The 24,964-nt window shown below is 45.9% G+C and overlaps 10 protein-coding genes across 10 annotated transcripts; 5 read left to right on the top strand and 5 right to left on the bottom strand.

The window, feature by feature from the left end:
* Nucleotides 1-424: 424 nt before the first annotated feature.
* Nucleotides 425-1,411, top strand: TrAFT101_008074 (uncharacterized protein). The gene has a single exon (XM_024908368.2). The coding sequence runs from the start codon at nt 524-526 to the stop codon at nt 1,283-1,285; it is 762 nt and encodes a 253-aa protein (XP_024758809.1). The 5' UTR covers nt 425-523; the 3' UTR covers nt 1,286-1,411.
* On the bottom strand, nt 1,355-3,899 carry TrAFT101_008073 (uncharacterized protein; the record flags this gene model as incomplete). Its single annotated transcript, XM_024908369.2, has 3 exons — nt 1,355-2,166; nt 2,225-2,639; nt 2,711-3,899. The coding sequence occupies 3 exons, from the start codon at nt 3,897-3,899 to the stop codon at nt 1,509-1,511; spliced, it is 2,262 nt and encodes a 753-aa protein (XP_024758810.2). The 3' UTR covers nt 1,355-1,508.
* A 445-nt stretch (nt 3,900-4,344) lies between these two features.
* Nucleotides 4,345-4,875, bottom strand: TrAFT101_008072 (uncharacterized protein; the record flags this gene model as incomplete). Its single annotated transcript, XM_066128230.1, has 4 exons — nt 4,345-4,356; nt 4,429-4,670; nt 4,731-4,787; nt 4,851-4,875. 4 exons carry the CDS (start codon nt 4,873-4,875, stop codon nt 4,345-4,347), a joined length of 336 nt encoding a protein of 111 aa, XP_065984347.1.
* Nucleotides 4,876-6,553: 1,678 nt separating this feature from the next.
* Nucleotides 6,554-7,229, bottom strand: TrAFT101_008071 (uncharacterized protein; the record flags this gene model as incomplete). Its single annotated transcript, XM_024900560.2, has 1 exon — nt 6,554-7,229. One exon carries the CDS (start codon nt 7,227-7,229, stop codon nt 6,597-6,599), a length of 633 nt encoding a protein of 210 aa, XP_024758812.2. The 3' UTR covers nt 6,554-6,596.
* A 2,031-nt stretch (nt 7,230-9,260) lies between these two features.
* On the top strand, nt 9,261-9,740 carry TrAFT101_008070 (uncharacterized protein; the record flags this gene model as incomplete). The annotated part of the gene is made up of 1 exon (XM_024908370.2): nt 9,261-9,740. The coding sequence occupies one exon, from the start codon at nt 9,261-9,263 to the stop codon at nt 9,738-9,740; it is 480 nt and encodes a 159-aa protein (XP_024758813.1).
* Nucleotides 9,741-10,266: 526 nt separating this feature from the next.
* Nucleotides 10,267-11,205, top strand: TrAFT101_008069 (uncharacterized protein; the record flags this gene model as incomplete). The annotated part of the gene is made up of 1 exon (XM_024900508.1): nt 10,267-11,205. The coding sequence occupies one exon, from the start codon at nt 10,267-10,269 to the stop codon at nt 11,203-11,205; it is 939 nt and encodes a 312-aa protein (XP_024758814.1).
* Nucleotides 11,206-11,304: 99 nt separating this feature from the next.
* On the bottom strand, nt 11,305-12,742 carry TrAFT101_008068 (uncharacterized protein). Its single transcript, XM_024900566.2, has one exon. The coding sequence runs from the start codon at nt 12,653-12,655 to the stop codon at nt 11,393-11,395; it is 1,263 nt and encodes a 420-aa protein (XP_024758815.1). The 5' UTR covers nt 12,656-12,742; the 3' UTR covers nt 11,305-11,392.
* Nucleotides 12,743-14,549: 1,807 nt separating this feature from the next.
* TrAFT101_008067 (uncharacterized protein) lies at nt 14,550-15,536 on the bottom strand. Its single transcript, XM_024905332.2, has 2 exons — nt 15,044-15,536; nt 14,550-14,961 (listed from the first exon to the last, which is right to left on the bottom strand). Exons 1-2 carry the CDS (start codon nt 15,447-15,449, stop codon nt 14,738-14,740), a joined length of 630 nt encoding a protein of 209 aa, XP_024758816.2. The 5' UTR covers nt 15,450-15,536; the 3' UTR covers nt 14,550-14,737.
* A 1,172-nt stretch (nt 15,537-16,708) lies between these two features.
* On the top strand, nt 16,709-19,359 carry TrAFT101_008066 (uncharacterized protein). The gene is made up of 3 exons (XM_024902623.2): nt 16,709-17,707; nt 17,805-18,094; nt 18,162-19,359. Exons 1-3 carry the CDS (start codon nt 16,818-16,820, stop codon nt 18,956-18,958), a joined length of 1,977 nt encoding a protein of 658 aa, XP_024758817.1. The 5' UTR covers nt 16,709-16,817; the 3' UTR covers nt 18,959-19,359.
* A 1,183-nt stretch (nt 19,360-20,542) lies between these two features.
* TrAFT101_008065 (uncharacterized protein) lies at nt 20,543-24,822 on the top strand. Its single transcript, XM_024908371.2, has 6 exons — nt 20,543-20,991; nt 21,072-21,443; nt 21,506-21,620; nt 21,708-22,115; nt 22,190-22,280; nt 22,395-24,822. The coding sequence occupies exons 1-6, from the start codon at nt 20,911-20,913 to the stop codon at nt 24,382-24,384; spliced, it is 3,057 nt and encodes a 1,018-aa protein (XP_024758818.1). The 5' UTR covers nt 20,543-20,910; the 3' UTR covers nt 24,385-24,822.
* Nucleotides 24,823-24,964: the final 142 nt, after the last annotated feature.

Genomic DNA, 24,964 nt, shown 5'->3' with positions numbered 1-24,964 from the left:
CGTTCATTAAATTGAGGTATGGACGTGTGAGATTGAGAGGGAAAGTCAATCTTGAGACATTAATATGTGTATTTCCGTTAAAGACTCTAGATACACACTATCAGAGTCTTATTGAGCTGTGTGTGGTTAGCTGTTACAGTGATTGAGCTCAAACCACAGTACGCTGTTTGTGAACTACATGCTGGCTCTATTTCGTACAGAACATAGATCGCTATCTAGCTGATAGTAAGTTTTTCTCATACATAAATGAGAAGAATCATTGCGGCGACCCTATCTTTGACCAATAGTATTCTCCTAAATCCTAGGAGCGAGCAAGCTTGGAGTTTGGGGATCATTGTGGAGACTATGGAGTAGGTATTAAGCGCTGGAATGGGGAAAAATGTAGCTCGCTTTGGCTATATTTTGCTGTCATATTTTGAACCGCCACATACTCTCTTCCTGATATCAAGCTCATTTAGCAACGCATAAACGAAGAAAAAATCCTTTATTATTAGATTTACTAGCCAAGAAAGAGTCGCTCACAATGGCTGACAACTCCATGAACAAACAAATAGTGCTCATCACTGGCGGCAACCAAGGCATCGGTTTTGAGATTGTCAAGAAGCTTGTTGCGGAGCAGCCAACCTACCATGTGCTCCTTGGCTGTCGCACTCTATCAAGAGGAGAAGAAGCTATATCGAAGCTGCAGAACCTAACCGGCTCAGTTTCTCCCATCGAAGTAGACGTCACTTCAAACGATTCAATCGCAGCTTGTGTGGCACAAATTGAGCATGAGCATGGCAGGCTCGACGTGCTAATCAACAATGCTGGCATTGGAAGGCATGCAGTGGAAGATCTGTCGAGCCTCAGAGCCAAAATGTCTGCACTTTTCGATGTCAATGTGTTTGGCGTTATGGAGATGACAGACGCAGCTATCCCCCTTTTGAAGAAAGCCGCTGACCAGGGCTCGGTACCGCGAATTGTCTTTATCACTTCAGAGATGGGTTCTCTGGGGAATACTCTTAATCCCTCGTGGAAGTACTATAAGAGCAATACTTCTATCCCGTACAAATCTAGCAAGGCTGCCGCCAACATGATTGGGGCATGCTATTCGACATTATTTCAGAAGGAGGGCTGGAAGATTAACTGCTGTTGTCCTGGGTTCCGTAAGACAGCATTTAATCACCACATGCCTAATGCTATGGACGTGGAGGAGGGCGCTGTAAGGGCTGTGGAGTTGGCGACTCTCGATAAAAATGGCCCGACAGGGACTTTTAGCAACATTGATGGAACCGAGCCGTGGTGAAAGAGGTAACAACAGTATATTACCTCTTTAAGCAAGGTGTTCACGAACTGGTAGGTAGAGCGACTTATAGCGAGAAATTTATCGATGACAGCTATTTACAAAGAAATTTCGGTATTAATGTCCTGCATTATCCCAACCTAACTTGTCTATATATATTATTGCATTAGGCTTAAATCAAACTGGCCAAGGGCGGCATCAAGGTAGCCTCTCTGTCAAATACCGGCTACATCGCCGCCCCCGGAAGCCTTAGCCAGTCAAATGTGTCCAGCAGTCCAAAATTAAAATCGTTCATATCTTCCGGCAAATTTGTATCCCATGCCATTTCAAACTCTTGCTGAGGTGCTGGATTAGGCGTGGGATTCAAGGCTTGCTCGATTACTCGCTCAACCACCGTCCTAATGCTGTTACACAAATGAGCGCCCGGCGTCGAAGGCCCAATCCATTCAAGAAAGCCGACAAGCAAGGTCAGCTGCTTTATTATCATGGACTTTGTAATCTTCGCCGTTGTTGGTGATTCTGCCGCACCAGAGGAAGTCCTTAAAAGCTCCATGCACAAAATCCCCCCTGCAGGGCCGGCGTACTCCATAACGAGCCACTCATAGTCTCCTTGTAGACCTTCCAGGCGATTCTGCTGTGTCCAGAATGTAACGGTAAGCGAGATCATCTCTAGACTGATCTCAAGTGTTTGTGCGCTGTACAGGCCATCGCCCTTGTATGACAGCTTCTCAATGAAGAATAAATTACTTAGATGTTCCAGTCGTACTAATAATTTGGCGTAGAGGGCGGTACCGTCAACTTCGGGATCACTAAAGTCTTCGTTTCTGAGCCGCAGTCCTATTGGAAATCGTGATACCGTATCCATTTCTCGTTTGCGTAGTTCGCTTTTCAGAAAGAGGTTAGTACAAAGATATGGAGGAGGGCTCAATAGTGCACACGTACTCAAGATCATAGTTGTTACTCGCGACGTTGGGTGCTTGGAGCACCATCTCTAAGATTTCGCTCCTTATCTTTGCGCTTATGTATGCAGCTCGCAGATATGTCATGGGATAAGTTTTTCCATCAATATTCCATCCGTCCTTGTCCAATCGGTAGTCTTTGAGCTTGGTATTGAACAATGAAGCATTATCAACATCGAGGGGTGTTGGTGTGGAACAAAGCCTGCTGCTAAGCAACGGCGGCCGGCCAGTCAAAGTAGATAACATCATATCAGCAATAAAGACGGCACAGAAAGTCTTTCGCTTAGCCTGAACAGCTACTGACTCTTCTGGCAATGAGTTGGATGATTGAGATGTGTGGAGGCCAAGAAAGGTGGCCATAGCGACGGCTTCTGCATGCAAGCGCCAGAATTCCGCACCTAGGTTGGGCATTAGAGACCGTTCAATATAATTCCGCTATTGCCGTAGTATGATCCGTAAGAAAGCTTACCTGTATCACCAGTAATGAGTGATGCAGTGAGGCTGTTCAAATGTAAGAGGAATACCATCATTGTGTTGTTGCAGCTAGCCATTCGGCAAAGGTCAGCACACCTCGTTGTACCCATTTTGTACATCTGCATGAGGTTTCTACGATTATGATTTCCAAGTTGTTTGCATTGTTCGACGTTGCCGTTTTCTGATAGCGAAGTAGCTCCACAGGTCCAATATCCGAACAAGATACCAAGACCTTCCCAGCGAAAATTAATCCCGGAGAAGGCCTCGTACCATTGATCAGGGTCTGTAAAGTCTTCCCTAAGAGGCCTGGAACTATTTTGAAAAAGCAGCAATGCCATTTGTGACAATGCCTCGTTGCTTCTCTCTCCTTCTAAGAAATGTCCCAGCGTCTTCCATAGTGAGTCGTGAAGTCGATCCACGGCGAGGCGGCACCATGCATCTGAAGGGTTCACATTCCTTCCGTATAAGAATCTTGCTGCCCCTTGATCTGGTATTGTCCGTAACACTGCAAAGGCAGCCTCAAAAGCAGCGGCATCTGGGACCACGGTGTTAGTTGACGCCATGCCGCTGTTATTACTGCCGGCTAAGCCATCACGGGTTGGCTCAAGGCCAGCTACATGGTCGAGGTGCTTTTGAGTCTCGCGGTAGAATTCTGGGAAACTGGTTGCTCCTAGGTAGCCAACATTTCTATCTGAAGGAGAAGCAAGGTCCTCAAGTGTTGGCGGGCTCAATGTTGGTGGGTTTGGCGCTGCCGGCTGTCCATGCCGCCGGCTATCAGCCGATTGGCGTCTTGCACCAACTGAAGGCAAAGCCGGCGTGACAAGCTGCCCCTGGATAAGATAACGGCAGCTTTGGGGGGCACTCTTTCGTATGCACCTCGAGCAAATAGGAAGTCTGTGGTCGCAGGCGACCTTGCGCCGGCGGCATGGCTCGCAAGCCTGGGGGCGGCCATTGCGCCTCCGGGGAATTTCAGACGGAATGGCCAAGCTGCCGCCCGTGCGATTCATCATTATAGCGATAAATGGGCCCGATAGAAACCGCTTTTCCTTGCTGAAGCGTCTCGCCAGCGCAAACGAATATGTGAAGACGGAGAGCCGAAGGCCTGAGATGGGAGAGAGTGAGCTTGAAGATATGCGGCTCTCGGCTTCGGAGCTCGGCTTGGGGAGCTCGGCGTTCGGTTCCATTTTTGATTTGCTGACATGGGCCAAGTCTGCAAGACAGCAAGTCTGCAGAAGAGTGTTGCTATCTGCTTATTGACTTATGGATATGCTGGTCTTGTCTTATTTAGTAATTGATGAGTCTCGCTAGGCATGGTCAACAGCATGAGATGAATGGAAAAGAAGATGTCTGAAATAGACGCTATGGTGCTTTCTAGTTGGAGCTTGACTGTTAAGATGACATTCTGGTTGAAATAAATATGCCCTTCTATTGCTAATCGCATCATAGACTTTATAGTCCAACCCAAACGTCCATCAGGGCGCTTTTGTCTTATCTTAGTCAACTGATCATTTGACTTCCTCCACTTTACCAGTTTGGATATCAAAAATGAGACCGCGAACCTTATCTTTCATGTGCTTCGGGACAATTGGGCTAGATCGGAACCACTCCAAGTCATTCACAACACTTTTTTTAATCCCAATCCTGTTTAAGAAAAATATCGATAGTAAGCATTAATTGTTTCCGGATGTGGCTATCGCAAAGAAATGGACTCACACTTCGTTTCCCCCCCCCCCACCCAGCCCATGCAACGTTGTCAATGGCAGCCGAGTGTGCCTCGCCGATAACATTCTTCACCAGCTTGTCCATACCATCATCTTTGAAACGAAGACTTCCACAGTCAGTGTGATGGACGACGATGATCTCTTGAAATGAATCCGGGAAGGCCGCATTCAGTATGAGGATGTCTCGCATAGCGTATTGAATGTTGCCTCCAACGTTACGGTTTACAAAAACCTCTTTATGCTTGAGTCAGTTTTAAACTTTATACCAGAGGAAGTCTTAACTGGGAACCTTACCTCCGGTTTTCAGATTAAAGTAGTTCTCGGGAATGCATCTAGGATCCACGCAAGTGACTTAGATAGCCTACGTCAGCGTCCGATGAATAGAAGTCATGTTGTGCAATCAATGAAGCTTACCAACCATTGTCGTAAGTTCACCCATTTTGCCTTGAGCTTGGAGCTCAGTAACAAGGGGAATGGGCTCATGTGTAGCAGCCACCTCCCTAAGTGTAGTAGATCAGTAATAAGCAGAGAATTCAAGAGACTTAATTCATGCTCCGGCGAGTCTTTCAAAAACTAACCTGTTTCTCTCTAAGAGCATGTTATACTTCGACATAATGTTCTGATTAAAACGACGAGATCTATATGTAAGGCTTGAATGATAATTAAATAGTGAACTGATTGTAAAACATTGATAAATTATACTTCTAGTAGGAGGTTTATATACTTTTTTGAATCGAGAAATCAATACCACTCAAATATGTAATCGAATATGATATCAACCATGGACAGTTTGTAAACTAACTGTAGCTAGCAAGTAATAACCTGTGGCTGCATCTAGGATGGGATTTTTACTCTTGGTTACTGGGCGTTATTTGCCTGCAGCTACTAGAGATTCCTCATTGAGGTGGAGATTTTGGTGAAATATCTATACGGTAAGCAGTCCTGTGCAATCATAAGTTTCATGGATCATATAGATTAAGATGTTTTTAGTTAATACGTTTTTAATCCAAAATAATATTGCCTAATCTGGATATAATATGTCGAATCGAATATAGATTTTCGGCTATCTGCAAGGTTTAACTACTCCCCTTATTCAGCCCCTACTCCTGTCGATGCCCTGCTATCCTGAGAATGACTTAATATGCTTTTCAGATCCAATAATAGTAGCTACATACTCTTCGTCATTCTGCCATGCTTGACTTGCTTTTCGGAGACAATTATAAGGATTACCTGCGTGCCTCTGAGAATGACCTGATTCACGTTTCCCAGACATTTCTAATCTTCTTTCGCCACCGTGGCAAAAGATATAAGACTTCGATTGCTGAGCGATAGTCCCTACGTTTTAAGAAAAATACGCGGGATACGAGGCGGCAACAGACCACGAGGCACCGACTCAGTTGCAGCTAGTGGTGAATATTAACCAAAGTGGGGAATATTTATAACGAGCAATTCCTAAATGAGAAAACACACTGATATTTCGCAGCATAAACTATCATTCTTCGCGGATTAGTCGTCCCATATCTATTTAATACTCCACCAATGATCACGCAAAGTCCTTCTACGCCACGCCAAGAAAAGCAGAAAGCTTTGAACACTGATGAGATAGATACCATGAAGTAACCACAGTAGTCTCATCAGATTGAGAGCTGAGATTCCCTTTGAGCAGTAGTACCCGCTGACCACGCTCCATTCATTGAAGATGTACTAATCGAGGCGGCCATGGAATCATTTATTTGTATACTTCCGATCTGGGTTCTAGTCAAGAACTGTTTTATTAGAGGGCCTTAAAATACTCAACTCACGATAGCTCTAGATGTATGCTGGTACAGCTTTTCTAGTATAAAAATAATATATACCAGATATATGAGAGAGTTTTTACAATATTTCCTGAATACTCTTTGAAGTTGAATTAGGCTGGTGTAAGAATTGAGCTTGATAACTGGCTCTTTTGTCAAATTATCAATTTCTATTTTACTGGCATAGTTTGGCAATGCATTGTAAACATATATTAATAAACACCTATGAGAAAACAACAAGGAGGAGGCAAAATACGCAATATTGGACAAGATGATACCATAGTCAAAGATAAGAAAAGCTAGGATAGCCGTCTAGTCTCTAAAGAAGGTTGTTCAACATTGAAATAATTTGGCGCACTCTAATTTAGCAATCATCTTCGGGAATTTCTCCGTCTCCCCACATCGAAAACACCTGTCCTTCAAGCTTCTTCATTCCGGGAAGTATGTAAGCAACCATCTTCGTGTCGCCCTTCATAACATAGCCACCATCCAGGTAGCCATTGCCCTCTGCAAGCTTCCTAGATGCGATATTATCTTCGGTAGTAATAATGCACATCTCTTTGACACCAAATTCATCTTTCCAATATCGAGAAATCCTAGCGCTCCCTTCCAATCCGTAACCTTTCCTTTGGTAGTCGGGGCTTATCACATAGCCAAGGTCCATAGGGATATCAGGAGTACGGCGACAAAAAGAGATAATCCCAATCGGGATTCCCGGCGCAGTTTTAAGGGAAGGTATATACATGCATGGAGTGTCTGGGCGGCGGCCATGGGCGTCAGACGGCTTCATCATCAACGAAAAGGAAAGCCGACGAATGTCGTTTTTCGTCCAAGCGCCATCTGTTGGGCCGGCCCCTGCCAGGAAATGATTGAAAGTATCGACTGTGAATTGCATGTGCGTCTCGTTTTTCATGTCGAATATGGCGTATGTGAGACGGTCCGACTCGAGTGTAGGGGCAAAAAGCCCCTGCGTGTTCGCATCTGTTGTGGTCGACATGAGGATGTGTGATTCGCAATATATGGATAAAATTATTACTAAAAATGCATAACGACTTGGCTACCTTTAAATGTTGTATGCTTCTATTATATTTGGTAGAAGCTGACTGCGACAGCTAGCCATATTAGCGAGTCAGGAGCCATCTTCGCGGCTATGGCGGGCACCTGCGGGTAATACAGTCTAGCTAATTTCCCCGTGTCATCAATAGATTCTTATTGGAGAGGAGAGACTAGATCTTACTTCGCATATCATCAAGGCATGGCCTATTTCTAGAGCTAGCGGAGAAGTGGTAGTAAAGCTAATAATAGTCCGAGTCATTTCTGTGTGCGAAAGTGGTAAACTCTCTGGCTGTTAGATCGCTCTGCAGTAAATAGCACTTACAGCGTCAATTTCCCAGCTATTCTCTCCCCGAAATAGCGCCTTTACAACTTCCTAATGAGCTTTAGGCGTATCTCGGGGAATAGTTATGGTATGCGAACCAAAATCCAAGAAGTGGATGCATATATTTAGATGTGGAGAGCGAGAGAATTTCACGAACATATAAGTCGGCTTAAAGAGCAGAAGCTTAGCATAAAGGAATAAAGGAGATCATTTGGTGCATTCTATTTTGGGAAAATCATCAAGTAAATAGAGTATCGATCGATTTCTAATACTTGATCACAACTGCAAATTTCAATATCTACAGCCGCTACTCTAAGCAAATCATTCCTATAAAGCCGCGGCTCACTCAAATTTCCTTTATGGCCAGCGTATGCTTCACGTTGAATAATGCTTCAGTAATGGTAGCGAAGGCAACTCGGTAGTTTTCTGCATTTTTATTTAGACTATCGGCCATTAGTTTGGCTCCATTGCTGACAGTCACTATTCCTTTTACAGCATAGACATGGGGTTTCTCATTGCGCTATAAATTTCCCCATTCAACTGCTGTTCCTCTATTCCATAAGTCCTCTAAGCCACATGGCTGTTAAAGTTGTTTCGCGCCGTTCGTTCTTCGTTCTTCGTTTAGTTTAAAAGTGTCGAGTCATTTTCCTTTCGTTTTTCATTTACAGTTAAGCAACTACTAACTGGCCTATACTATTATTTCTTTTGTTAGGCGACAGAATAGTAAACCTTTGAAGCTACATCTAGGTGGCGATGAGCTTGTTACCTTGTCAAGAAAGCGCTACGCCCTTGTATGAAGCCACAGCGTTCAGTATTTCTGTGGCATTTTTCGTCCCTGCGGCGGCATCAGCCGTGCTCATGTCGAACTTTTCTCTTTCGACTTTCGATTCAGAGTTCTTGTACATAGACTATTAGCAGCGGCGTAGCTTCATAGTAAATAACCCACGACCGCTTTCCCCAAAGATGGCATATTAGGAAACCAGTGTCAAGCTTCGGGGTTAACAGAGTGTTAAATCCATGTCGTTGGATGTTACCTTGAAGTAACTCTGTTGGCTCATCTGAGCGATTTGACTGCATATGCTTTGACCCAAGCGCGCACCAACCGTAATATACCAAGGCTTTAAAGAGGAGTCAGCTGGAATGCGTTGAAGTCCCTCTCTCCTCTTCCAACTCAACCCCAGCCATTGACTTATGTATATTGCACACTAGATAGCTACAGCAGCCTAGGCGCGAGTCAATACTAGGTCTTCTATACTTCTTTTACCAGGGAAAAAAAGACTCAGGCGAATAGTACAACCACCAAGAAAGAAAAACTATAACTTCTTCTTCAACTGGCCCCCCGCCACGAAAAAGTTCAACGATCCAACTTCCCGGAGTGGCCTGGGCGGCGCCGCCTCTAGTAGCCAATACGGCTTCAGTTTTGGACCGGACCGTGGGGTTAGATCTATCATTGTACAGAGAAACAGCCCAGTTAGATCTCGGTTTTGGTAACGGCCGTGGGCCGAGTCGGGCCCAAGAGCCTCCGGCGTGATAACCATTATAAGCAGGACGGTCAAGTCTGATAATCCTAGCTAGGTTCTAATCAACTTCAGCTGTTATATTTCCTCACTTGAAAGATAAAAAGAAGAAATAAGTCATTTAAGGCTCAATATGGAGCTCATTACGGCTATTCTTTCCAGACAAGCAGCAATTGATGCTTTGCTACGATATACGGATGGTCTCGACCGTGCCGACGCCGCCCAGCTCGAATCAGCTTTTACCGAAAATGCTATTATCGACCTCACTGCCTTTTCAGCTCTTGGCATGAGTTACGAGCCTATCTACGGCCGCGATTCTATTATTGCCGCATGCATGAGTGCAGTCGGCGAGGCTCTTGAAACAACCCATTCGTTGACCAACATTCTAGTCAAGCTGAACGACCAAAACGATAGCGCCATTATCACTTGCTATTCCGAATCTCAGCATATCAAAAAAGGTCAAGTCTTTGCCTCTAACTCTCAAGACAATTCCCTCATAGTAAAATGCCGGTACAATGCATCGGTTTCACAGCAGGGACCTGAGTGGAAGATTGAGCGCTTGGAAGTTGTACCACTATGGAGCCAGGGTAGCATGAGTGTTTTTGGGCAATGAGTGAGGTAAAATTGCTTGTAGTTGCTATAAGCGACTGAGTGATAAAGTGAACTAATTAAATATATCTCGTTTGGCATCCAGATTTCAAGTCATCTGTTAGTCTATTATCAGATGCATGGTAGGCATCTAACATTCTGAACGAAGAATATCAAAGTCATCGCATCCATCCTATAAACACTAATGCCATGAAAATTATCTTTTATTCTTAAGTACTGTGCTATCATTCTTTCATGTTTGTGTTTACTATTATTCCCGAATCGTTTGCGCTGTCCCACAGATTCGGGATCCGGAGCGCATAAAGAGTCCCGGATCATCGGTACGGGCGTCGCTATTTCTCCAGTTGTCTTTCCTGACTATTAATTGCCAATTAGTATAAAGATTACGAATTTGATGACGTATTCGATTAAAAGAAAACTCTTCATTTATAATTAATTATTCCTTTGCTGCTCTATTTCACTTCACTTAGTTCAGCAGACACTCCGAGTTGCTTCCGCCGTCTCCTTAGCCAATTCCGCATGAGCCCACAATGGCTCATTCCACTCAACAGTCAGAAAATACTTTGGGGTTATCGCCCTTTGCAATTGATTTCCTCATGGGAGGGGTTTCTGCCGCCATTTCCAAGACCGCAGCTGCCCCCATTGAGCGAATCAAGCTCCTGATTCAGAATCAAGATGAGATGATGAAAGCTGGTCGCTTAGATCGCAAATATGGCGGCATCGGCGAGTGTTTCAGACGTACGATAGCTGATGAAGGAATTCCCAGTTTATGGCGCGGCAACACTGCCAATGTGATTCGATATTTCCCTACGCAGGCCCTTAATTTCGCCTTTCGCGACAAATTCAAGAGGATGTTTGGCTATCAGAAGGATCGTGATGGATATGCTCTGTGGATGGTAGGAAATTTGGCATCTGGAGGCCTTGCCGGAGCAACTGGACAGCTATTTGTCTACTCTCTCGATTACACGCGAACTCGACTGGCAAACGATGCAAAGAAAGGGGGGCAACGCCAATTCAACGGATTCATCGATGTATATCGAAAGACGTTAGCGTCAGATGGAGTCGTTGGTCTCTACCGCGGCTTCTTCCCCTCTGTATTTGGCGCTGTTGTTTATCGCGGTCTTTATTTCGGCATGTATGACTCTTTTAAGCCACTTGTTCTGGTAGGATCTCTGGAGAACAACTTTCTCGCCTCTTTCTGTCTGGGATATCTTGTCACTACGGCGGCGGGCATCGCTGCTTATCCTCTTGACACAATTAGACGGCGTATGATGATGACATCAGGAGAAGCAGTCAAGTATAAAAGCTCTTTCCATGCAGCTAGACAAATTGTTGCTGGCAATGGCGTGCGCGCTCTCTTTAATGGTGCTGGAGCTAATATTTTACGCGGCGTTGCCGGTGCCGGTGCGCTGTCGATCTATGAGCAACTACAGCTAATTCTTTTCGGCAAAACCTTCAAAGAAGAGTAACAGCCGATGTAGTATTAGTTTTATTTGCATTTTAGAAAGTTTATGATGTTATCATTATTTGGAGAAAAGAACTAGATAAAGTATAGAGACTCAATATTTCGACTATGCTGACATCATCTTCTAAATACATCATATATATTTTCTTCAGTCAGCGTCCCGAAGTACGGTAAAGTTCCTGCTCCGCGGTTTAAAGATTATGATAAATGGGTAGCTTCCATCCTTGCGTATTCTCCTGTAGGATCCAGTTTCCGATATTGACTCCAAAGAACGAAGCTATACCAAGGAGCAAGTTGACCATAGCAACAGCAAAGGACGACGATACCATCTTATTCCAAAAGATGGTATCGTCACCAATACCATTAGTTACTAGCTCGATGAAGGGTCGAAATTTATCATCATAAGCTTTAAGCGCCATATCCAGTCCCTCAGTAGGTTTTCGAGTTCCACCCTTCGCATTTCCGCAATAACGGCTAATCTCACCAGCCAAGACGTATGCTCCTACAAGACCGGAGGTAGTGCCCATGCCGGTAAGTGGCGAAGGACAGTACGCGGCGTCGCCAACAAGAGCTACGTTACCACTGAACCAAGAGTCGAGCTTGACCAAACCTAGGCGTTCACAGTAGAAGTTCTTAGAGTCGTTCATATCTTGCAAGATACCTTTTGCGTTCCATCCAGCATCGTGGAAAATCTCCGCCAAGGCCTTTTTTTGATCTTCAACTCCCGCTCGGTGAGCCTTCTTCATTCGCTCCGATTCAGTATTACAGGGCAGATATATCTGGATCTCTTCCGGAGTGTGTCTTCGAGTCATGATAGCGCGTCGCCTTGTTGCCAGATAAAACGTGCAGTTATACTCTTCTCCTTTCTTAATAGGACGAGGGATTGTAAAGTAGGCTGTATAAGCACCCTTTACAGGGCGTAGTGCATCTTGAACGCCTGGTCCCAGCATCAGTTTTCGAGTGTTTGAACCCATGCCGTCGGCACCAACTAAGAAATCAAACTGTTCCGTTTTGCCGTCTGAGAAGTGAACTTCGACTAAGTTGTTCTTCTGTTTAAAGCTCTCAATCGAGGTTCCGAAGCGAAAATTGACTTTTTCTTTGATAGCATCGTACATAAGTTGACAGAGGTCACCTCTCATGATCTCGTATTGGGTGGTGAAGCTCTGTCGCCCTTTCCCCGAGTTGTTCACTCCGAAATAGGCACGTCGTCTGTTTGAGCTGTCGACTATAAGCATTCCTTGCTCTGGTACTGACTTTGCGCGGAAAGCTTCTTCAAATCCCATGAGCTTTAAGACCTTGATGCCGGGACCCCGTAGGTCTACTTGAAGACCGGTGGTTCGAAGTTCAGGGAAACGCTCAATGACGGTGACATCGTGGCCTAGTTTCGATAGCCAGTAAGCGAGCGCATTGCCAGTTATACCGGCGCCGCTGATCAACACCTTCATTTGTGCCATTTGAATTATATCGAAAAATCGAAAAGATGAAGGATGTAATGGTGTTGATTCTTTTGATAAGATACTGTGTGTTGACGCTGATGCTCTCGAAGTGAAAATGGTGTTTTAAACTGATGTTCTCAATGGAAAATATGGAAGTGAAGAGAGATGCACATATATATTTCTTACGTTTGCTCGTATATTCATCATCTCGGTATTTTACAACAGAAACATGTCCGCCATTGCCGTCTCGGCCGAGCGAGCGCTCGTTACAATATCGTATTCTCCTCATGCAACCCCCCTTTTCATCACATATCACTCATGATTCAGTCATTATGCGATGAAATTTCTGTGCATGAAATCTGATATGTTCCGCTCCTCTAAATAGTAAATAATCCCGCCGCCCCATAGTATTGTGATTGACCGAAGCAGCGTCACACGACTCATTTTGTAAGAGCATATTCATAGGCTCAGTCCATTGCATAAATACTAGCACAACAACCTTGTGGCCGATTTACTATACAAAGCCTCTAACTTTAGAAAAGAAGTAATTAACTACAGTCTATAACTAGCAGGGAAATAAAATGGTCACAATTAAACACTTCAAGTAGCGCTCTGCTCCATTGTACTACGCTGCGCATTTTTCGCAAGGCTCAGTCTACTTGCTATGCTACTCCCTTGTTTCCACTTATGCCATGATCGTACATTTTTTTTTTAAAAAAAAAATTGGCTCTTGAAACTGCTTAGTACTATTTTTGACTGATCCGCTTTACGGTCCTTTCTTAACAGCTCAAAGAACGGCATCCTAGTTCCGTTAGAATAAAGATCAAGTATACTACAGATACGGGCTTTTATAAGAGGACTGGGTCTCGCCTAACAGCGATAATTATGATCTAAAGCGCTCCATGCCTTATTACGGTACTCGTGAAACTATTTTCAGAAACTCGGTTCGAGGGTGGTCTCGTGCGCCGGTTCGAATGGCGAAAATACAAATTGCCATCCTGTTTCTTATGAACGATCCGCTGTCTCAGATGCCAGAGGCAAAGGGTATCCACTATTTACTCGACCCTTGGGACTATAAGTACCATTGTCATCATGAAGTAAACCGCAATCTCAATTATAGGAAGTTTTATTTTAGCGCTGTAAGCAATCTTATGCCTCCATAGGCCTATACAACAAGGTGATAGGAATCGGTATATCTCAACAGCTCTGCTTCACAGTTCTTATTTTATTCAGGAGTAGTATACGAGCGTCCGGCAATTCCGACTCACCAACTGTTGACTTGTCACAAATGACAAGTGAGCAAGGATCGCTTGAACCTCCATTTATGCTTCCGGAGATCATACTCTAAACCCATGGACCGGGGTTGACTCGGGTTTTAAATCTCAATTATACTTGGCGTAATTGACATGTCATTTTATACCAGTATTGAGGCGCAATGTCTCATCACATGGCGATAGTGAGCCACTGCGAAGGACTATCTTGTTGTGATAAAAGTGGATTATATGAACAAATCGCGGGCTTGGTACAGATTCAACTAGTCGATGCTCAGCGAGTTGTCTTTTGTTTTCCGATAAGTGGGCAGGGTCTCAGCTGGGACAGAGCTGCCGCATAGGTTACTTTGATCATAACCGAGCCCGCAACTTCGGCATAAGAGACATTTGAGAGAGTCCGCTGTGGCGGTTGAGTCATATTACCCATTGGCTCGGAAGCGCCAGCTGTGTCTCGGAGGTATCGCAAAAGCACATAGTGAATCTAAAGACAGTTTTATTAGGGTTACATTCAAGAAAATGAAGCTGCTGTGTAGTGGCAATACAAGGTTTACGAGGTACGGTAATGCAAGGGAGAGAAAATTCTGTAAACAAGGCGCGGCCAATTCAACTCGGCTATGAGGGGTCGCCGAGACGGTCTCTAAGTTTTCATCCGACAGGGATTTCTTCTCTCCTGGCACTTTTCCGATGCAGGTTATGATCTGCTCGGGTAAAATCGAAGTTTATAAGTTTAATGAAAAGGACTGTAATACAAATATGTATCTCACAGAGTGTAGGACGAAATAGCCGCAGCATCCTCACAACTCCCCTCACATCTATCTAATGTGAACTATTACCTATTGTATCTAAACAGCATAGAATGGTGTGAGACACCAAATATTGGTACAACCCTAACTTCCTCAAAGCCCGTCTTAGTATACAGCGGCTTTCCTGCTGGCGTCGCGAGCAGGTAGCAATCCTTCTTGTCGCCTGCTGCTCGATTTATACCCCAGTCCAAGAGGATCTTGCCGATCCCCTTCCGCTGCTGCTGCGGATCCACCCCGAGGTAATCAAGATCTTAGCGGAAAACGCGTGTTAATTGCCCGTTTTGGTAACTCTGTACGGCTCACGAAGAGTTTAAGGGGCGAAAGTAACTTACGCCAGACATCCTTGATGCCTCTTTCTCCGAACATCTCCTGGTGGTCGGATGAGACAATTGCGCGCAGCTCTGCAAATGCCTCCTGGTCAAAACAGGGCGGTGGTGGCTCTTGGGCGCTGGGCTGGGGCTGATTGGACGCCTTTTCGGAGTACACGTCCCAGAGCGCAAAACCCACCACCTGGTCGTTTAAGGAGTCGTCGACCGCTACTACCATGATTGCATGTGGGGAGGACAGGCTTGCTGTCTTCTTTGCATATCTCCAAGAAAATATATCATTGTCCGGAGTTGCCTGGGCAGGGAATATTCGCGCTGAAATGGCATCTGTTTTGGGGTGAAAGGCTGCAGCCGCGATGCGAGCAATGGCGGGGAGGTCGTCCTTGGTGGACTCGCGAACACGTATCGTCATATTGAAAAAGACCAGTAAAGACTGTTATAGATGGCAAAGAAAGTAAAGTACCGCAAAGTATGAGATACAAGGACAGGACAATTACATGGTCGAGCTATACATGCCGGCAGTTTTAAGATTCATGAGCAAAAGGCTACGCCGACGCTAGGCTCGCCCAAAGTGTCAATGTCAACCAAAGGGCGAGGAAGTGGGCTTTCTTAGATCCATCTTTTCACGTGTACTCGCTGCTCATGGAAGCTATGATTAGAAAAGAACTCAGAATTATTAATCAGGAAACAAAAATTGTTAATAAACCAACTGCATTTGCTTGGGACGCTCGGGTTTGGCTTCTACCAGGCACTCTGTTGTGTCTCAATTTCAAGCGTTGCTAGGACTGATGCATGGAACTTACACTACATCACTTGTCGCAGTGGAAACGCAAAAATTAGACGGCCGGGTAACATCTTAGTTAAAAGTTGAAGTGGTAATACAATCTAGATGACTAGAATGGAATACATGTACACATAAAAGGCCACTTTTTCAATTGGGCCCAGCATATACAATCTACACCGAGATCTAGGGTAGACCAAATACTGCATATAAATCAGCGCACTGGAGACAACGAGCTAGTGCCTTTTACTAAGCGGAAAATAAAACTCGAGCTAAGCGGTAGGCGCTATCTTGAGGAGATCCGAATTTCTGGGGAGGCTGCTGCAGGAGCGGATGCATCTCAGATTGTTCACATCGTAGAGGGTATGATATGCTGCGTACTGGCTTGAAGAGAATAATAATATACGAAGATAGCAAATCCCTTTACGCTTTTGGATAAATGAATTCCCACGACAATTTTCCGAGAGTCTGAATCTGAACTCTCCTTGGCACAGAATGTTCATAGACTTACAGTGCTTACTGGCGGGTCTCGGGAATTGCTTTTTATCCCGAGAGCTAGCGCATGGTGCCTCGCTGCGGCTCTTCGCTATTGTGGTACAGGTAATATGATTAAATGTTCTCTGTCAAATATAGAAATGTGCTATAAACATCGTTGTAACCAGGGCCTCAGCTTGTGCTGCTTCCAACTGAATCCTCCATCCACGTATCAGAAACCAAAGCACTTATTTGCTTGCTTTCGATAACATGTTCATGACCGGGATTAATAAATAGGAGGGGCAGAACTAAGAGCGGCATGGATGAACTTAGTCATCCGAGGCCGCTGACCATTTCGCAGCTCGGACTCTCGTCTCAGTCAGACCGGCCACGAGAATGTGTGGGAAAGATTTTTTTAATCTAAGTGCTCAACGCATACAACCTTTTCTAAAGAAGAAAAACAAAGGAGAAAGTAAAAGTAAAGGATGAAATAAAGGAAAACAAACAGACAGCGTATTTCCCATCATGATACAAAAGAGCGCCTGTCTTTCGTGCCGCACGTCCAAAATTCGCTGTGTGTTGGATACGTTTGCCCAACATGGCAAATGCAAGCGATGCTTCAACGCCAACAGCGAATGCGTGTTCAGCACCATTGCGCCTAGACAAAGAAGGAAAAGGACTGATACGCGCGTGACGGTCCTAGAGAAGCGACTCTCAGAGCTGCAAGCAGCAGTAGACCTGCAAAGGCTGGCTCAGGATGGTAGTGGCGCGACGCATGCCACCGCCAGCCAGATTGCGCTTGCGCCACAGCCAGGATATCACGACGCCAACGTTACATGCCCCGGTGAGAACAGGCCAAGGATTGGGACAGAGAAATACCAGCCTGGAGAAGACGATGAAAGTTCATTTGGCGATTGTCGCCACCACCCATCTCTGGAGAGGCTTTTTGCTTCACGGCTGCTGTCAACGGACACCGCCATACGTCTTTTCAACGACTTCACCAACAATGCCCTGCCGCAGTATCCCATCTTGGCACTTACCAGGGCCGAAGACTTCGATTGGTTCAGAGCACACCAACCTACGTTACTTCTTTCCATCATCGCTGCTGCCTGCAGAGCATCCAACCCAAGCCTGTTTCGAAAGCTTAGTTTCCATTTACGAGGGGAACTATCAGAGCAGGTCATGGTCCATGGGAATAGATCTGTCGAGCTGGTCCTTGCCATTTTAATAATGGTGGAGTGGTACGATGTGCCCGAAGACATGAGACGCCTGAACTTTTACTCATGGATTCAGACTGCAGGCCTCATGATACGCGAGCTAGGACTGTGGCCATGGAGCGAGGATGCCGGTTCATCTGTGGACTATACTATGGCCCAGTGGCGCATTTCTTTTGCTGCCTATCTACCCTTGTCAACGTGAGTAATTGGAACACGACTCCTCCCCTATTTTCTTTCCTTGTTTCTTTTTTTGTTTGCTCTCACTCGTAAACGAGATAGCTAATGGATGAGTTAGCGCCGCTGTCAGCCTACGTCGACCCACGCCATTAGTATGGACTGGGAGCATGCGTAATGGTGTGGATGTGTTTGACAAGAATAGTGTGCTCGAAAGCGATAAACGATTGGTCGCATGGGTAAGATTGCAAATGATAGCGGAAGAGGTCGAAACATTAAGGGTCAAGGTGTCATTGGCGGCCAAGGTGCAAGGCGAAGCTGATCCTTCTGGTCTCGTTGATCAACTTACTCTATCGTCACTTGAAAGCAGATTTAGTAGATGGCGAGATGATTCTCAGCTTGTTTTCAACGGTAAGCGGCCTTGAGCATTGTGTGTGCTATCGTGTGGCTGTCGGCTGACTCGTAACATGCTACGTAGGCTCACTCCGCATGCATTTCTTTTACTGCCGCATCAAGTTTTACGAGCTGGCTGTCACCTGCAGCCCATTCCGATCGGCTTCTCACCGAAAGACACAGCCGCAGTCCTTGGCAATTGCCAGGGATATGACTTATGTTCGGACAATCATGTCTTTGATACAATCCAGCCATTCAGCCCTGGATACATTGGTACTTTTTGACACGGCGACTTACCGCTGCTGTCCCACCGTCGTTAGTGTCCGGGCTCTTTACGCTCTACAGGAGTTATTCGCAATATGGAAGGCTGTTCGCAGCCGCCAGGGATATCTATCCGAGTTTGTGACTGAAGAGGTGCTAGCCCTTAAATTCTACGCCAGACAAACAGAAGAGTTTTTCAAACAGGTAGTGGGAGCAGAGGAATTTACTGTTCCTCGGATGGCGTTGAAAGCGCTGCCTAATCTTTTGTTTTCACTTGATGATATCAAAAACCAAGAGAGACGGCATCGGGTACAGCAGCCGGAGCGTTTTAATCAGGGCAAATCACAGGGACCTGCACTCGACTCACCAAGTCCGTCGGCCAATGATCTTGAAGTCATATTGATTATCGACCTGGGCGAAATCCAAGCGCCCTCTGTGGGTCAGAGTCGGAACCAGGTCCAGGATGGTGCAAGGACGGACGCAACGTTGGAGTGGCCAGCTACGTTGTCAACCAATGATGACTTCAATACTACGCTGGAGGATGCGTTTTTGGCTCCCGAGTTGGGGACATTAATAGCGTCAGACTCGGTGCTAGACCCAGGCTGGCTATTTTCAGAGTGAGTTTATGTGCCTGCGCCGTAGCTAAACTACGCGTATATTGGCTTCAAGAGGCGGAACGTAGTGCATTAGTATGTTGAAATACGAGCGTCAACGCAAGGGAGTTTGGATGAGGAATAACCGCAGAAATACGAGGACGAAAGACTTGACCGGCCCGGGCTGACGAATTAAATCACAAACGTCAACATCTCTTTCTTCGTTTCCGTTCCGCCGAGTTCTTTTTCAGCTGGCTGGGCATGCCAACACCTACGCGAAGCGTTCAAAAGGTCACTGGAGGGGCTTGATGTACAAGTACTATGTAAGTAAAAGAAGGCTGCCCGGTCACGTAGTGGAACCCTGTAAACTTTGCAACCCGAACAGGGGTTGTTGTTAAAGTGAGGCTGCAATTAGAGGAAGCAAACGCCACCAAACAAGGGCCCTACGGGCCAAATTTGTATTGAAGTGCCGTACTTGTAGGTTTCTCTCTATACTCTCTCTCTTGCTCTCATGGCCCCTCCTTTCTTTTTATGGGTGGATTAGCGTTACACCTTGGTCGTACAGATGAAAGCCACAACTGCCGAGCTGTCAGAGCATCTAGACCGCTGGTAGATATTAATTTTAAACTGGTTAAGCTGTACTACCGGTGCTAGTCCCAAGTGAAAGATGGAAAGCCGGTAGCTTCATATATGCCGGGACCATTAAATAGAGATTGAGATCTCTTGTAACTTGTTCGGGGCTGCTAGGGAATAAAGAGGCTAGCCAGTGGGTATCACATTGACCCGAGGTTCAGGTTACCGCAAAGCAAAGCAAAGGCTACTGGCGTCGCCAATCTACCCGTGACTGTGCAAAAGATGGCCGATGGTGCCGGCGTGGGCTGCGGCTGAAAGCAGGGGTGGTATTCCTACGGTACAGTATACATGACAAGGGTCCGAAGCTGTTTCGGGGGGCCCTGTTTAAGCAGCAACGCCAGCCAGGTTGGTGGTTGTGAGGTGAGACATTTGAGAGTGGACTAGAGGCCGTGAATGCCATAGGATGAGACGATGAAGCAGGCATCGATGCTGACAATTAAATTGCCCTTTACAGTAGTGATGCTCGGCCTCGGTACGGTATGACACTCACTTTGCACAGCCAGCGCTGTCTCGAGAGAACCGACTACATGTGATCCATCTATATCATCTACATCATCTACATCATCTACATTCCACATGTACCCTGAATGATCTACACTGCCGTCTACCCAAAAGGGTCCACCAGCTGTATAACCGTTGCCCAGCTGTAGGGGAGCTTGCTTGTTCCAGCATGGCATCCAGTTCGTAGCGGAACAAGTAGCGCCCAGTTCATCACAGTCATGCCCCGTACAGTACACAGTGCATTGCTGGCTGCAGTAGAGCGAATCTCATCTTGATAGGGGTCCACTCTGCGGGGTAGGTCCAACGGCCGCTAAGCCAATCTCCAGCGCCCGCAGCCAACCAGATGCGCTGGACTCGCGCTGGCGCAGCGCCCACGTGACCCACCGTTGCCAGCCTCTTTCAGCTGCCCCACCGCGGCCACAATAGCTGCCAGATCCCTCGCCGTTTTGAGATCTCCATCTGCGACTCTACTTTTCGGTCCTGGTTCATCGGCACCGTTTGATTGCCAGGGTGGGAGGCTGTGATTCCATTTCTTTTTTTCCTTTTCCTTTTTTCTTTTTCCATCTCCAGCTCTGGTCCTCTCCCATCATCCCTTCTTTTCTTTCCTTCTCTTTTGGCGGATCCCCATTTTTCTAACATACACTCTTCTCTTCTCAGCATCTTTGTCTTTAAATACTCAGCCCAGCTTCTGCTTTTCCCCAATTTCCTTGACCATCCCATTCTATGTTTTCTTTTGATTATTCTTTACAACCTCGCTTTACTTCTGAACTACATGTCTGTGCAGCAGTGATCTAGGCAAATTTGGATCCTGAAAAAGTGATGGGCGTGTAAGCCAAGGAACCACCAATGAATGCGCTGGAGACGTCCCTTGCCGGTCCTAGGCGGCAAAAAAACTCTTGTTCTCTATGCAAGCAGAGGAAACAAAAGGTTTGTTACCAACTAATATGTTCTGCATAGTGCCAGGGACGCTAACCTTTGCCTTTCTACTTTGTTTGCATGGAATGTAGTGTAACCGGATATGGCCCTGCACCAATTGCGCCAAACGTGATGAGTCGATGAACTGCTCGTTCACAAAGACCAGTGCCGTATCACGCCAATCTGCCGCGAGGAAATCAAATGCAGCGCGTAAAAACCGCCACCGAAAAATTGCGGCTGCGGCCGAGGCAGCTCTTCAGACTGGAGAGGAGTCCAGCAACGCAGCCGTAGGACAGACAGCAGACAAAGAAGACCGTCGTAACAGCTCTCATGGCTTAAACTTGGACGGCGACGACCATAAACAAACCGCCAATTGCAGCGCTACTGTACGGCCAGACGACTTGCCCTGCCCCGAAAACCAACACTCTGAGCAACAACCCCCTGCACTTGAAGCTGGAGTAGAGGTAAAGTCGATTTTCTTTATCGTTAGAAGAGTTCTTATTCTTACATACAATCTATGACACAGGCGAAACCACCGCCCTTTGAAAAGCGACATGATGACCAATACTGCATATCAGCTCCAGACTGTAAACTGCTCCGGGAGGCCTTGGACACTCTCCCTCAAAGACGAGATCATATGGGTACGCTTCGATTTTTGAACACATCATCTTATCGGTGTGGTAGCATCTGTGCCTGAGCTAACTAGCTGTTGTGGCTATCTATTACAGACGCACTTGTTCTGAGCTTTTTCCAAAACGTGAATCCCCATTATGGTCTTATTCACCAAGCCGAATTCGCCGTCGAATATACAGCATGGTGGGAAAAGAGAGCAAATAACGATCCATTACCAATACCATGGACCTGCCTACTATTGATGCTGTGTGCATGTGCGTGTCAGCATCTGCCTGTCGATATACAAGAGAAGCTTGAAGAAATGTTCCACGCCAGCTGCCAAAATCTTACCGAATCTTACCATTACTGTGCACGAAACCTCTACGGTGTCATTCCAGAAGGTCGATATCACCGGCATAACGTCATGTGGCTACTGCACTCGACGTACTGGTACAAAGCTGAGGCCTTGTTTACTGAGTGTTGCCACATTTTCAACACGGCCGTTCGAGAAGCTCAAGAACTCGGTATGTCTATACCGCTACCCAACCAAAGGGCTTAGCGGCCATCGATATATATGTTCTTTACTAACTAGTGCTAGGATTTAACAGAGAGGAACTCTCAGAACACCTACCAAACTTTGAGCGTGAGATGCGGCGCAGAGCTTGGTGTATTATAGATTCGTGGGACTGGTGAGTGTTACCAGCTGCCATGCTGTAGTCCAAAACCTTTCATCATCTTTCTATTACCCCACACGGTCGGGGTGAGTGTTGCAACGAATAAACAAAACGCTAATATCTTTCTAGGCAAATCGCCTCTGGACTGTGCCGAGACACACTTATCGATCATAGTACTTGCAATGTGCAGCGCCCATCCTTGACACTGGAATTGGACGGACAGTTTTCTCCCCTGATGCATATGAATATGCAATCAGACTTGGTCCATAAATTAGCTGAAAGGTTTCATTCTCCTGCCAGAATCACCACGCCCAGTGAAGTCATGGAATATAAAGACATGATTGTCGAATGGATGCAAAACTTTCCAGCAATCTTTGCTTTGGAAAATCCCGACACTTCACACGATGAAGAGCAGACATGGATCGAATATCACCGCCACTATAACTATACAATGGGCTATATGATGCTGCTCAATCCGTTTCGGCCGCATATGAAGCAAGTCTTCGAACAGGATGCTCCGGAAGACCGACTAGAGCTGCGTGCTATTGCTGTCGATATGTCGATACGACTAGTAAAGGTATTGGACGACTGGATAACTTATCTTACATTTCGCGACGGACGATTCCATTTCATCATATTCTCACTTGTTGATGCAGCGACGACGCTGGCTAATGTCATTTTTAATGATAAAGCCGGGACTGCAACTCGTCGAGACGAAATCTACCAGACTCTTGAAACATCCCGTTTGCTGCAGGGAAAGCTCTACTGCCTCTCGCAATCGGCGAAGCTGGGGTTCAGAATCATTTCCAAGACCTTTAAAAAAGTGATGAATACAGCTCCTGCAGAAGATTACGCCTACCTACCAGATGGAAAAGACGATACTGAGCAAGCAGTCCTATCCGCTGCGCTAGAGTCAATATCACTTTCTGCGGAAAATCGTATAGATCCTGGAAAGCAAAGGCAGAAAGTGACTGGAGCTCTCACGGAGTTGTATACTGATAGTGCTGAACCCGGATTGCAGCCTTCATCTTTCAGCCATAATGATGGCTTAGTTGCATCTGTGACCGACGATTGCCATGGACGTCATGAACATCGTGAACATGATGAAAATGACGCGCCTACATCTCATAATGCGGTGGCCTCAATCGCTGTACCTAGTTATGATGAGCAAAGAGTTCCTGGCCACCATACGGCTGCATCCGAGGGGCATATGTTACCGACGGCTTCGGCTTATGGACCAGCTGTGCCTTCAAACGATGCCGCAACTGCACCTCTGATTGAATTTATGTCAGATTCATCTTATGTCGGACCTCCTCCAGCCCTCAATTACAATGAACCCATACCATTGGAACAAGTCACGTCCACATCTCCTGACTATGCCATAACTGCACCTCTAACCGATCCAGCAATCGCATCGGCGTACGTTGAGCCTACCGCTTTAAACCATGCCTTTTTCACACCTTTGGGTGGCATGGGGGTTGCGTTTTCAGATGATACCTCTATTGCACCTTTTGTCTATGATGATACTTTGCCCTTAGACTATGGTGCAATAACCTCTTCAACTTATGATGCACCTCTCTCCTCAGACTATTCTACCACTAGGCCTTATGCTGAGGCCACGCTTCCCTTGTACAATGCATATGCATATCTCGAGAATACCGGAGTTATATCTACAGACAACTTTATTGAGAATCCTCCCCTCTTTTCTGCCCCTACAGCATATGGAGTCCTTGCATCCAATCAAATCCAGCCTTTCCCAGGGTATGATGTTACTGGGCTTGATACTGGTTATGGGTTCTATAATGATCCGGCAGGATCCCAGAATTTCGTGCCTAATACTGCTCCTATCACCCATCCCACTTCTGCCACTTCTGTCTCCTATTCATCTCCCGAAACCTATCCGTATTCTGAGACTTATAGCGCTCCCGCACTGTACAATGCTGCTACACCCTATTCTGATCCTACGACTTGCGTCGATTCTTCAACTTCTTTCGAATCTCCGGAATCAAACCTGTCTTCCACGAATTTTGATGGCGCAGAGACTCACGCTGCCACGGCGGCAGCTGCAGCGGCCCACGGAACATATGCTCATGCAGAGTGTAGCGAGGATACTGCTTAGCAACACCACCACTTTCGGCTCCTTGAAGCAAATACACTCCTTTATTGGCCAATGCAGCTCTTCTACGCTGACTGGCATATAACTATGCCTCATTTCAGGATTTGTGATTTATTCATGAAGCTAGACGTACCCACAAGCCAACGCTGGCACATTCGATTTGGTTCTCTTTCTTTTTCACAGCTTGCGGGCGTGCAATGCATTCTTTCGCGTACTAGGCGGATATCTTTCACATATAGTGGGATAGCTTAGGATCTTGGCAGTAGCCATTCGTTTCTTTTTGGTCTTCTTCTTTGTTTAATATGGGTATTCAGAGTAATATCGCGAAATTGCTGAGTTTTCCACCCATCAGATGTATCTTGGGGCTTTTCGTTCATGTGTAATTCGACTTATACTACTGATAATTTGTTGTAATAATAAATATGTTTTCTTATAGCTGGTAAATTTAAGAGCAATATGTTGCTAGTACATGTTAGGTACCGTCGTGTTTAAACGCCGCCCACGTGTATTCGGACAGCTCCCAAAAGGGAGAAATGAAATGGAGTAAACGTAAGAGACCCATGCTAGCAGAAACATGAATGGT

The sequence above is a fragment of the Trichoderma asperellum genome, chromosome 4, assembly GCF_020647865.1.
Source record: "Trichoderma asperellum chromosome 4, complete sequence".
Taxonomy (NCBI): domain Eukaryota; kingdom Fungi; phylum Ascomycota; class Sordariomycetes; order Hypocreales; family Hypocreaceae; genus Trichoderma; species Trichoderma asperellum.
This window is presented reverse-complemented; position numbering and strand designations above follow the sequence as displayed.